Raw genomic sequence first — 14278 nt, forward strand, 5'->3', positions numbered from 1 at the left:
CAACAATTCATAAATAACATGCCTTCACAAGAACCTACGACAAAAAGAAGAAAACAACAAATCTAACAATAACCAATAAAGAAAAAGGAGGACGAGCGTCACATAAGAAGACTAAGTCCATCAACTAAAACAAATGCAAAAATTAAATCACCAAATAAAAATGTCACTTTGTACAACTCCAATATCCAAATCTTTTATACTACAAATTATTTTAAACAAAGCAACTTTTAAATTTAACTTTAATTTACACATATTTAATTTAATTCTACAAAATATAACCATTTTTAATATTTATTATATACTATTATTAATTTACCGTCCGCACATTGTGAAAGTCTCATTCTAGTTGAGAACAAAAAGTACAGTCCAGTGAATAAGAATGAAAAATACACCAGTGTCACTGAAACTCAACAATCATATATATCATACAGGATATGCTTCTGTAAATACACTTTAATAACCACCCTATTTTGGCTAACATGAACCTGAATATTGCTACGCTCTCCAATGACTTGTTCTCTAAGACATTACCACTGTGCTTCAATATTACCTTGGCACATGGTTCCTCAAATTAGCCCCTTCAACTGTCAGGATTTTTCCACTGTCAAACACTTCTCTTTTTCTCTTTAGCAACTGTGTCTCTGCTGTGAAAACCTGCAATCTCAGCTTTTATGGCGCGAATTTGCTCTTTAAGTTCTCTTTTCTTTTCCTCCAAAGATTCTAACTGAGCGGAGAAACACTTCTCAGCCATATCGACTTCCCTGTTTCCATTTGGCACTTCTTTTTTACCATTATCAATTCTTTCTGGGAAATGAGTATGACAAATGTCTGCTTGATTTTCATTACATCCTATGACTTCTGTATTTGATTCCGCTTGAATAAGAGAAGCCTGTTTGCTCCTTTCAAGACTAATATCTTCAGAAACTAGAGGTTCTAACAAACCATTGACTTGATCACCGGAGGTGCTTTTTTCACCCAGTTGTTCTCTGTTGTCCTTTCCAGGGGATGCTTTGATATTTGACTCCTGAGAGGAGAAAATGAGATGGTAAGTTAAAAGATTAAAAGTTACAAATGCCTAATTTGCAGGAAAAAAGGGTTAAAGTTCTAAGTATATTTTAAATTCCTTCATTGTGGATCATTTTATACTGATCCAAGGAAGATTGCCACTTTTATATACTTCTACCAAGCAAGTTGATCAGTTTGAACATCATACTAAGTAATTCAGAATATTTACCGAATTTGAATTCTCCATCTCATAGATTCTTTCAATCCCATGGCTCTCTAGTAAACATTTGTCCCGTGTGGTAACAATGACTCTTGTTCCAAGGCCAAACCAATCAGGTTTTCCAGCAACAGCTTGTAATTGCTCTGGTTTGTCAACATCATCTAGAATCAAAAGGATCCTCTTTTGTTGGAGCCTGTGCTTTATTGTTGAAATTCCTTGATCAAAACTTGTTGATTTGAGATTCTTCCTTTCGAATACATTAGAAAGAAGCATATTTTGAAGATACACTAAACCATGCTTATATGAATTTTCTCTCACATTTTCAAGAAAACATATACTTTCAAAACCGTTAGAAATCAAATGATAGATTGCATGAGCTACTGTTGTTTTGCCTGATCCACCATTTCCATGAATCCCTACCATGTGGACTCCACCATAGCCATCAGAAAATAGAAGCGATTTTACTTCTAAAACTTGAGACTCTAGTCCAGCCGGATAGTCAGCAACAGGCAAAGCAACACGTTTAATCTCCCTTGACACCACTTCAACGATCTTTCCAATAAACTCGTGTTCATATTGTTTCCTGCTCAAGACAATTATATGTGCTAAGTCATACCTATTTGGAATTTTATTTAAAAAATAAAAGAACAGTAAACAAAATATGATAAGGTACCCCTCGAAAACAAAGCCAGTAAAATTAGCTGCTTGAAACAAAGCCTGTTTCCATTTTTCGACTCTGGATAAGTCGTCCTTGAACTTCTCCTCATGTTTAGCCATCGCTTTCCCATAACTTCCTGTGTGATATCGGACGTGATCGTGATAAATATCATAGAAAACCGGCAATACGAACTGACCATCAGACTCATGGCACTCCAAGATCTTGACAAGTTCATCTAAGCAGTAAGAAGAATCAGCATAGTTCTGGGAGAACACAATGATGGCAATCCTGGAGCCTTTAATTGCCTGAATAAGTGTTCTTGATATATCATTCCCTCTGTGAAGACCTACATCATCCATGAAGGTGTGGATTTTGTTGTCCTGGAGAGCTTTGTAAAGACTGCCAGTGAAACGATAGCGAGTATCACATCCTCTGAAGTTGAGGAACACATGGTGTTGGTATTGCCTTGGATTTGAAAACGACGACGACGATTTCACCTGGGACTCTGCTCTGACTGGATAATCAGCAACAACAGGTAGCGTGTCCTCTTTAAGAAATGCCAACACCTGTTTACTAGTCCTCTCAATAAATTCGTATTCAAATTCATCCCTGCACAATGTAAGGTGTTCAATAATGATGTTAACGTCCCAATGAGTAATAGCTCAAATGGCATAATCTCCCCATACTCAATTAAGAGGTTGCGGGTTCGAGTCTCCTATCTTTGGTAAAAAAAAAAAAAAATAACGATGTTAACGTGAGGAGTAAGTTAAGGCAAGTATGAAATTGACTCATACCCTTTGTAATGCAAGCCGGATAAGTTGGCTGCGTCACGCAGAGCGGCTCTCCATATTGGGACTTCATCCTTGAACCGCTCCTCATGCACCGCCATTGCTTTCTCATAGCTACCTCTCTGATGCCGCACGTCTCCGGGATCCATGTAATAGAAAATCGGCAAAATAAACTGGCCTTTACGTCGAGAGCACTCCAATAGCTTCACAAGTTCCCTCAACAAGAAATCGGTGTCAGCATAATGCGCCGAGAACACAATGATGCCAATCCTAGAGGTTTCAATTGCCCGATCAAATGTTTCCAGGATCTTATTCCCACTAATAAGATCCTCAGCATCCATGAAGGTGCGGATTCCCTTTTCACAAAAAGCTTTGTGGAGATAGCCAGTGAAACCGTAGCGGGTTTCAGGGCCTCTGAAGTTGATGAACACATCGAATTCCCACTCCCTTAAGGAAGGAAAAGAACAAGAGTTGGAAGCTTGCTGAGTAGCCATGCGAGCTAGCTGTTTGCATCACGATTGAAAACCGTATAAGTACTTAAATAAGAAGATCATGATCAATCAGTATAATAGAAATGCTTAGTAAAATGTTAAATAAGAGTGTTTATTTGTAACTGATGAGAATTTAATGTTATGCTTTAATATCAATACCTATTTGTTTTATTTTAAAGGTAGTTCTGATTAGTCGCCATCTTTTGAAACAAATATCTGTCATAATAAATTTTTGAGATCCTTCTTTTAAATTGTAATAATTTAACTTGACTTTAAATATAAGTGATCTGTCGTCAACTCTTTTTCTCTTAGCAACTATCTCTCTAACTGTAAAATGAAATCTGAAATCTCATCTTTTACTGCACGAATTTGCTGTTCAAATTCTCCTTTCTTTTCCTCCACATAAACACAAGTCTTTCACTTCAACTTCCTCCTTCACTTTCAAAGTGATGTTGGCACTTTCTGTTCTTTCTAGAGAACGTGTATGACAAAACTCTGCTTGATTTTCATCAAACTGACATATGATTTGTGCATTTGGTTGAGCTTGAATAACCGATACTTGTTTGCTTCTATCAACATTAGTATCTTTTGAAACGGAAATGTTTGGTAACCAAAAAAAATCAGCAAAAACAGCCATAACTTGCCTTATTTAGCATTTATTAATTGTTACGACAATTAATGAATGCTAAATAAGGTAAGTTCTGACTGTTTTTTTGTCTCCCTAGCATTACCCTTCTTGCTGATATAGTGTTATTTGACTCATGCAAGGAGAAAAAAGAGATGGTAAATAATATGATTAACTTAACTCTACAAGCACTATTTACTACTAAAAGGCACTTTGTTGAAATATATTATAGATTATATCAAATGGCATATATACAGCAAATATACATATATGCTTTTCACTAATCTCTTCTCTACCGTGTAAACTAACTAGTGGTAGCTATTGTAACAATTCTTAGATTTTTAAGTATTTGTGTATTACACGCTTATGTTATTTCATGGATCACTTTTTGAAAAGGAGTGAAGGACGATGATAGATGAGGGTGCAAAATTTGTACTATTCTCACAGCTTCCGCGTTGTAAATAGCGATAGACACGTGATTGAATAGAATGATGTCATTTTTTTATTTAATTAAATAAATGATTTTGGGTTTAAGCTGCTAAATATCTAATTAACTAGAGTCAGACTCGCACAATATGCAGAGAGGTAGATTATTTATATTATATAGTATATTTTAATAAATGTTATATTAAAAATATTTTAGAGAATATATTATAAATAGATTTTTATTTTATTTCTTTTTAAAAAAGACATAGGTTATTTATATTAGAGTTATATAAAATTATATTTTTATTTTTTTTATTTTTCGATTTGCATTAATGGCTATACTTTGTCTTTTCTTGCGGTTTTTTTGTTTGTAAATAATTAAAAAAATAAATGAATGAAAATGAAAAACATATAAAAATGTTATATTAAATTTAAGAAATTTTTTATAATTGTACGAGAGATTAAGAAATGAAGAGTAGTAAGAGTCTTAATATGTATAAGTTGTAGAATTTGAATATTTGTAACTAAAATTTTTTATAATTATTATTATTATGACACTTTAATGTATATTTATTGCATTTAATTAGTACTTGATGTTTCAATTGAATAATAATAGATAAGAGTTTTTTGTTTTAATTTTTTTAAAACATTTTACTAAATAGTGATCGATTGATTTTCATCTTTTACCAAGTCATTAGAATTACTGATATGACATTATTAGTAAAGAAAAGATGGCTTAAATTCATTGTGGAGAGAGATGGTATCAGCTTTTATACAATGATTAATTAATTTTTATCTTTTACCAAGTCATTAGAATTGCTGATATAACATTATTAGTAAAAAAAAATGGCTTAAACTCGTGGAGAGAGTTAGTATCAGCTTTTATATATTATATAAATAGATGCTGTAACAACTTTACTTTACATACTACCCAGCTTGACTTGGGGTTGACTTGACTTAACTTGAATGGGGGATGCTAGGTAAAGATGCTATTTTCATCTTTACGTAAAGACGTTTTTATTTTGTGGTTGTTATTGATTTAAAAGCGTATCACTAAAAGTGTTGCTTAAAGAGAAAGTGTTACCCTTAATCGTTAACTTGGCTCTGATACCAATTTTTGGTTTGTAACCATTTCTACTATATGATACCAATTTTTTTTACTAGTCCTTGATGTATATTCTGATTTTATTTTTATAGTTTTCAATCTTGTTTTAGTTTATAATATTCTTTTTTGCATGGATTATTGTATATAAAATCTTTTATCTGTTTGTCTTTTTCTTTAATATAATTTCTCAAATTCTCAAAAACTTCTTTTATTTCTACACTTTCTGTTGTTTCTAAATACCTTCTTAATTTTTCAACTTCATTCTCCATTTTTTCTTTCAACAGCTTTAATTCTTTTAAGTCATAATATGGTTTTCCAGGCATTTATAAATTTTTTAAGTTTAATTCCAACTTATTTATATTTATTCTTATTTCTATCCTTTTTATTATAAGGTCGTCAATTTCGATCTGAAGGCTATTTAATTCCCTTTTATACTCTTTTATTTTACTTTTTAATTTTTCCGCCCTTTTTCTTTTTATTTTATTTTCTGGTTTTTCAATCTTTTTATGCTTCATTATTTATTTTAGAATTTCTGCAAACTCTATCATCGATTCATCACTATTTTCTAAAGATTCTATTAATTTTTCTAGCTCTTCAACTTCTCTTTTTAACTTGTCATAGATTATTTTTAGAGCTTCAAATGCTCTTTGATTTATTTCAGAAAACTGTAAATAATTCAAACGATTTTCTCTTTCAAAGAGCTCTTGTTTCTTGTCTTGATAAGTTACATATATTTCTTCTTTATTTATTGTCATAATTTAGTGTTTAGAGTTTCATTTAATTTTTCGACCTTTTTTGTTAATTCTTTTATTTCAGAATTTTCTTCTTTAATCTTTAACTTAGATAAACTTAATTTTAGATTCTCTTATTTGAAAATTCGATGAAACTAATTTTTCTGATGGTTCTTTTAATAATAGAACTGGGTTTTCAATAGCTTTATATTTTGGTATTTCTGTTTTTACAATTTTTTGAAATAATTCATCGACATAAATTCTTTCTCTATTTTTAAATATTATACTATGATGGCTATTTGTTAAAGCATAATTTATTGCATATGTAATTGAAAATGGTTCATCATCTTGTTCCATTAGATTCTTTCTGTGAAATTTATAAGCCAAACTTATAGATCTTCCAAGATTTTCAGTTGATAAAGGTATAGCATATCCAAGATGGGCATTGAATTTAACATTTACGTTTGCCAAGTTTCCATGAACAATTCTAATTATTTGATCTATTGGATCATCAGTAATTCTTTTGTCACAAATTGCTAAGCTTATTGGTGAATTAATTCCTTTCATATATGTAGATTTGATTAAGACTTGTATAGTACTAATATGAATCCATCCAATTTTAGATCTTTTTTGTTGATCCTTAATTTTCTCAATCTGTTTACCCAATTCTTCATCATTTATCAAAGCTATTTCAAGTTCTCCATTGGCGGATTTTATCTTTATAGGGGCTTCAAGTTGAATTTTTTCATAGTATATTATATTTTTTCTATTAAAAACTTCTTTTAAAAGATTTTGTTTATTAAAATTTTCATTTGATTTGAGATTTAATTCTGTTTTTAGAACAGCCTATTTTTCATTATCTAATAAAGCAGTTAATCTATAGTAATCAGATTCTTCTGTTAATTCTAAACTTTCTAAATAATTCATAATTGAAAGACTAGGATGAATATGTACCTTTCTGGAGGAAAACTTCCTTTATTTAGTATATTTTACATAAGGTGTTCTTATCTCCAGAGGGGAGATTGTAGATACTAACTCCAGAGGGGAGTTTAGAATTATTTTTTCCTAAGGGAATTCTTCGTCAGACTACAGAATCGCCTCGGCTGCTTCCTCCTTGCTCTCCTAGCATATGAGTACTCTTAGCCTCCTGCTTTCTATTGTCTGATGCCTCTACAATTGCCTGAGCAACCTATTTATAATAGTTGGGTTTGATGGACAATTCCCATCCTTACCCTTCTTATGACGTCAATGCTTACGTCATTGTTTGTTATCTTGCACCAGCTACATTGTTAGTGCTTTATGACCTAAGTGCTTACGTCACTATGCAATAATGTTGAGAGATGCTTCAGATGCACTGTCCTCCTCTTTTATCATGTGACTCTCAGATGCGTTGTCTTCTTCCTTCATCATGTGGGTTGATTCCGTTTCATTATTGCTTTCTTCAGATATCTCTGAGGCACATAGCTGGCACTTGTGGTCTTCTCTGTCTTTTATCAAATAGTAGAGATTCCTCTTTATCCCTTCAGGGAGCTTTTCTAAAAGTCCAGATAAGTTGTAGAATGCTGATTCAAATTCTACCAAGAGTCTCATCTCTCTTTCTTCAATTTCATTTCTTTTACTGGACACAAGCAGAGTATTTCTACTTTTATAATTAATCCTTGTGTGAGATTCCTTCGTTATTTTTTGAGTTCTTTCAAAGACCCTTGCTAATGTGCTGGCTAGCCTTCCTTCATGACTGTAGATTGTTAAATCTTGAATCTGATCAATTGGTTGAACATGATGGTTTCAGTGGCTAAGAGAAGGGGGGGTTGAATCTTAGCCCCTTTTTTGCTTCCTAACACTTGCTGGATTCAGAGGAGACTTTTATGTTTTTAGCTCGTCCCTAGCCACGAGACATTTTCATTTTGTCTCGTCACTTAGCACGAGACATTTTTGGTTTTTGCTCCTGTGCAGTAGAAAACAGAAATGGAGTAGGAGAGGAAGAAAATTACACCAAGATATATCCTGGTTCGGCTGCTAAGTGCAGTGCAGCCTACATCCAGTCTCCATCACAACAATGATAGAATTTCACTATAATCAAACAGATTACAACTTGTAAAGTGCTAACCCAACTTACAAGGGGATTCCCACAGAATCATGAAACACAACATAGATGAACAAAGGAACTCTAAGACATCTATGGCTTTTTCTTTTAATTTTGCACTCTCTGCCTTTTTCCGCTCTATGGCTTTTTCATTACAAACCTCACTGTTTGCCTTTTACCATGAGACTCAAGACATGACAAAATTAAACAGAAAAATACAAAACAGAATACATTGAAGGAGAAGAGAAAACTGTTAGCTCAGGTAGCTCTGAGAACTCTGTGCCTTGCACTCTCAAATTTTTCTCCTTGCTTCAAACAATGGCTGTCCACCCTTAATATAGAAGAGGGGAGCCTCCACTTATTGAAGCCAAAACCGAACCAACTTCTTCCTCCTTCAACAAAACCGGTTCGGCCACATAGAGAGAGAAGAGATAACCATGCAATAACCAACATGCAATTACCTCTAGTCCTTTCTTGATCATCACCCTTCATCAATCCGAGCTCTCCATCCTTGGCTTGCTCTCCAAGATGAAATTCTGGCCCTTGATGCTTCATGATGATGATGACTTCATCTGCTTCAATCTCTGCCTTCAACCATCACTTCGCCACTCTAGCTACTTCCTGTGGTGGTTGAGCAGAATCGAAGACAAGCCATGCTTCAAGAATCTCCTCCAGCTGGCCGAATCTTCTTCTTCCATTTTGAGCATGAAAGACTCAAGATAACCTCACCAAATCTAACCACATTTGGTGAATATCTTAGCCACAGCTCATTTTTATTTTAGTATGTTTTCTTGCCATCATTGTGATGGTCTTTAGGCTTGCTTTCTCTTCATCTCGGTAGCTTACTTTTGCTTCCATGGCTGCCAATATTTCCTGAGTAATGACCGAAGAGAGAAAGAGTTGTGAGAGAGAAGAAAGAGAATATGGACATTAACTAAAGTGGTTTGATACAACAAAGTAAATGTTTACTTCCCTTTACTGAGTAACGTGTAGCTTCAATAATGTCCATCAAATCAAAGTCACTCATGTTCTCTCTCATAGTTCCCATGCAATACATTGCAATTAAATGAATTTTGGAATCCATCTAATGTTTGAATCTTTGGATCCGTTGAAAGCAATTTTGCTTTCTTCCTTCTTTGGTTTCGGATCATGCATGAGGAACTCTTATAACATATGGGCTTGATTGCAACAATATTTGATCTTGGCCCATTAATAACATTTGCTTTCCTGATAAAACTTGGAGCATGCATAAAACAAATGGAAAGCATGTAACACACTTGGGCTTGGAGCAATCAAAATTATTTGGCCCAAGTAACATTAAATCAGCCACATTCATTTTTTGTTATTAAAACCAAGGCTGAGTGTAATTTTGGGCTAGCACAATAAATTTGTTTTCGGCCCAATATTAATCCTGCACAACAAAATTATTTTAATTAACACATTAACCAAGATTAGCTTAATAATTTTGCTGTTAATAATGTTTGATCATCATCAATTTAGTTTAGAGTTTTCCAAACTCATCAATCTCCCCCTTGATGACAAACATTATTAAAATTGAAATGGAAAGAAATTTAAAGATAGAGTAAAGAATACTCCCTTTGAAGATTGAATTTCTTCCCCTTTCAAATTGTCACATGGCTCCCCCTTAATATGTGCTGTTTTTATCAAGGGAAGCACTTAACCTGTAACAATTGGATCAAGCTTCAAGTAACAATGTTATTCAACATATTTTATTTTGAAATGTTGAATGCTTGATTTATGAGCAGAATGTGATGATAATCAAAACTCATTTGTTATCAATAAATTGATTATCTGCTCAAACTTACATATATCAACAGAACACAAAACAGTGTTGTTTCAGAAAATTTCCAAATATTTTTCAGTCCAGATATCAGAGCAATGTCATTCAAAATAAGGAAAATATTTTGAAACATATATTAGCACATCAATAACATGGCAGATGTTTAGATATCACAGTTTTAAAAGAACTGCCAAAAATAAATTTTCAATTCAGCAGGTTTATCAAAAATGAACCAATCAGCCAGAATCAGCCAGTTATCACAACAATATCAAACATCATAATAACCCAATGCCAAATGCAGTTCATACAGCAAGGATCATAATAGAACAAAAATCAGCCAGGCATCACAATATATCAAACATTATAATAAGCCAAATGCCTTCTTTGAACAAGGATAATCATGAATTTTCAATTTGAAAATTTCAACCCTTGTCCCCTGTTTTTCCAGCCCCTGTTTCATTCCAATTTCAATTTTGGAATTTAAATTTCCTCCCCCTTTTGGCATCAAGGGGCATAAAAGACCTGCAACAAGAGACATGAGCAATACATAATATTTATAACAAAGCAGTAATTGTTCAGAGTATCATACGGCAGGGAGTATCAAGTCATGCCTTTACAAAAAACAAAAGAAGGATTGAGCCTATTGTTGCCAATATCAAATAAAAGTAGAGGAATAGTCACTAATCATCAGAAACATTGAACTCAGAACCAGAATCATCTTCAGAATCTCCTGTTCCCATTTCATCATCAAAGGTTTGAATCATGAAACCGACCCTTTCATAGCACTTCTTCCAGGCTTTCTCATTTGCATATGCCAATTTCCGGGCAGCCTTGCTTGACTTTAGCATCAATTTGGACATATTGCGGAATTCACTGAGAGCCTCCCTGATGGATGCCGTGACCTTTGAGGGTTCAGGGTGGCTTTCCAAATCGCTTAGAGAGGGTTCGGAGGCAACAGACTGCTTGCTTTTCTTGTTCGAAACTCCTCCTCCTTTAATCTGTGACACTTTGTTCTCAACAGATTCATTAGACAAATCAACCTTAAAATATTCAAATATACATGTAAGAAACATGCCATAAGGAAGATTAGCCTTTTTTGTGCTTCTTACTGCTTCCCACATGTGTCGTGTCATAATATAAGCAAAAGAAATTGGAGTGGAAGTAATAAGAGCAAAGAGGATGATAGAGTCAGAAACTGTTACTCTATGATGAGAACCACTTTGAGGAGTGATGATATGAGTGATGATACGGTGTAACAGAGAGTTCTCTGGGCCGAGGGATTTGTGAGTTGGGATTAATCCATCAAGCCCGGACAGGTTGGCACAGATGTGTTGCATGACAGTTTGTTGAGTAACTCCCACTTGATCATCCCATTTATCAACCATATAAACCTTTGGTCCCTCATCTTCATACCCAAGATCAGCACCAATGGTTTGAGGGGTGAGGGTTATGTAAACACGCTTGACGTAAGAGTGGATTGACCCACCAATCAAACGCATGTTTGCATAAAATTCCCGGACCAGCCCAGGGTATACCAATTTCTGAATGTGAGTCAGAGGAGTCCATTTCAGAGCATCAAACAGAGACGAAAAGTTCATTCCTTTGGTGGCAAGATTTGGAAGGTTCACCAAGTAAGAGGGGCAGAGATTGCGCTGCAGAAGAACGTCTTTGTGAAATTCATAGAAGGCACATGAGTGGAAGCGAGAAGGATCAAAATGTGAATGAGTTTTGTGGAATTTGTTTTTGAACTCTAGAGATTCCAGATTGGGGGGTTCGCTTGTGTCATGCAGAGCAAAGGTTTTCTGTTTCTTGTGAGAGCTTTTTGCATGAGGGGTAGATCTTTTTGGTGGTGATGGAGGTGGAGTAGTCTGTGATTCTTCTTCATCTTCTTCAACATTTGGTTGCTTGTTCTTCCCCGTCTTGCCTCTCCCTGAGGTTTTCTGAGCAATAACCTTTCGGCGCATGGTTTCGGTTTTCTTGGAGGGAGGTGACTGAGTAGAGGATGAGGTAGAATGGAGATGGATATGTGTATGGGTTGGAGGTGATGAGAAAGGTGGGTTTTTTGGAATGGGGGTTCGGCTACTTCGCCTAACAGCGGTTTTCTTTTTCATGGTGGATGAATGATGGGTTGAATATGAAGGGGTGAGGACCGAATGAGAGGAGGACGAAAGGAGGTTAGAGGTGCAATAAATGAGGATTGGAGAGAGATGATGGGAGGTTAATGACCATAATGGCACGGTTATTATCCAAATGGGAGTTTCAAAAAGTGATAAAGAGGGAGTTTTTCCTTGAATCAAGGGATTTAGTTGGAAGGAAAAGATATGATTTGACAACATGTATCTTCCAACTAGATTTGAAAAGACAATCTAAAAGATTTTGTGATTTTATTTTTCAAGGAAGGAATAACTAACTAAACTGCCATGGTGGGGTCAGAATTTATTAGGTGGGGCCCAGGAGAATTTAAATCTGTGTTGCCTCCCCCTGAACAGAGCTCCTCCATCAAGCTTGCGTTTTTATCTCGTCCAAACAGAATCTGTCTTCACAGAGTGGTTTTGTAAAAATATCAGCAATTTGGTCTTCAGATTTTACAAATTGAATATCAATAGTTCCCTTTTGCACATGTTCTCTTATGAAATGATATTTAATTTCAATGTGCTTTGTTCTAGAGTGCAGAACAGGATTTTTTGAGATGTTTATAGCACTCATATTGTCATAAAATAAGGGTATACTATTGATTTTTAATTTGTAATCTTCTAATTGTGTTTTTAACCAAATTAGTTGAGTGCAACATGCAGATGCGGAAATGTATTCCGCTTCAGCTGTGGATAAAGCCACTGTGGCTTGTTTCTTGCTTGACCACATATTGAGTGAGCTTCCAAGGAAGCAACACATGCCGGACGTGCTTCTTCTATCCACTCTATCTCCCGCATAATCTGCATCACAAAACCCTACTGCACAAAATTCATCAGATTTAGGATACCACAAGCCATAATCACAAGTTCCCTTAATGTATCTAATGATGCGTTTAACAGCCGTAAGATGGGATTCTTTTGGGTGAGATTGAAATCTTGAACATACACCCACACTTTGAACAATATCCGGTCTAGAGGAGGTAAGGTACATGAGTGAACCTATCATTCCCCTATACCTTGTTTCATCCACATCTTGACCATCATCATCCTTTTCAAGTTTTGTGTTGGGATGCATTGGTGTACCCATTGCTTTGGAATTTTCTAGGCCAAACTTTTTGATAAGTTCTTTTTTAGTGTATTCTGTTATATTCTTTAAAAATCCTTGATCAGAAATATAATTTATACACCCTAAAAATCTTTGTAACTGTTTTCTATCTTCTATTTTATTAGGAAATAAATTTATCTTTTCTAAAACATTTGGTTGAAGTTTTATCTTTCCTTGAGTGGATAGAATTAATCCAAGAAACTCTATTTCTTGTTTTGCTATTCTTGCTTTCTTTTTGCTAAGAACTAATCATTTTTCTTTACATCTTTCTAAAACTATTAGTAATTTTTGAAGATGATCTTCTTTATCCTGTTTTGTAAAAATTAGTATATCATCAATGTATACTAAAACAAATTTATTTAATTCTTTTAGATTTTCTTCCATAAATCTTTGATAAATACCTGGGGCTTGTTTTAATCCGAATGGTAATACATTCCATTCATAGAGTAACACACTTGTTGATTCTTTTGTTGGGCAAGTAAAAGCAGTTAATTTCTTTATTTCTTCGTCTAAACGAAGTTGCCAATATCCTGATTTTGCATCAAGAGATGAAAACCAAGTTGCTCCTTTGATCTTTTCTAAAATAGAATCTTTTCTTGGAAGTTTATGAGCATCACCAATGGTTGCTTCATTCATTTTCTTATAATTAATTATCATTCTTCGTTTTTCCCTTTTAATTTCATTATTGTTTTCGACATAAAAGGCTGGAGCCGCATGAGGACTTTTACTTATTCTTATAATTCCTTTTTCTAAAAGATCTTTACATTCTAATGAGAACCCTTCTCGATCTCTTGCAGAATAAGGAATTTTATTTGGAACATTTATCTCTTTTGTAGGATCTTTTAATTTAATACTTACTAATTCTTTATTTGTATTTTTAATATCTAAAGGATTTTCAGCACAAATTTTATCTAAAAGTTCTTCTATCTTTATTTCAAGATTATTTTTTGGAATATTTATCTGAAAGTATAAATTTAAATAACATATTTCTAAAATAGAAAATATTTTAAATTTTAAGATCTTATCTATAGTAGTAGTTGGTATTTTTATACGTTTTGATTTTTGATTTATTGAAGAATCGTGTGGAGCTTTTAAAACTATATATGTT

At 34.0% G+C, this 14278-nt stretch overlaps 1 protein-coding gene across 1 annotated transcript; it reads right to left on the reverse strand.

Annotated features, from left to right (window-relative positions):
• Positions 1-275: 275 nt before the first annotated feature.
• On the reverse strand, positions 276-3279 carry LOC107641419 (disease resistance protein RPV1). The gene is made up of 4 exons (XM_088486541.1): positions 2678-3279; positions 1899-2492; positions 1235-1808; positions 276-1024 (listed from the first exon to the last, which is right to left on the reverse strand). The coding sequence occupies exons 1-4, from the start codon at positions 3163-3165 to the stop codon at positions 605-607; spliced, it is 2076 nt and encodes a 691-aa protein (XP_088342667.1). The 5' UTR covers positions 3166-3279; the 3' UTR covers positions 276-604.
• Positions 3280-14278: the final 10999 nt, after the last annotated feature.

Source organism: Arachis ipaensis, chromosome B5 (genome assembly GCF_059453495.1).
Source record: "Arachis ipaensis isolate K30076 ecotype BB chromosome B5, ASM5945349v1, whole genome shotgun sequence".
NCBI classification, from domain to species: Eukaryota; Viridiplantae; Streptophyta; class Magnoliopsida; order Fabales; family Fabaceae; genus Arachis; species Arachis ipaensis.

What these genes read in the sequence shown, in the direction of transcription:
- LOC107641419 (XM_088486541.1), bottom strand. Translation starts at nt 3,165, where the DNA reads ATGGCTACTCAGCAAGCTTCCAACTCTTGTTCTTTTCCTTCCTTAAGG. An exon ending in TCCGGCTTGCATTACAAAGG is followed by an intron (nt 2,493 to 2,677) that starts GTATGAGTCAAT and finishes TACATTGTGCAG; the next exon opens with GGATGAATTTGAATACGAAT. An exon ending in AGATGGAGAATTCAAATTCG is followed by an intron (nt 1,025 to 1,234) that starts GTAAATATTCTG and finishes TTCTCCTCTCAG; the next exon opens with GAGTCAAATATCAAAGCATC.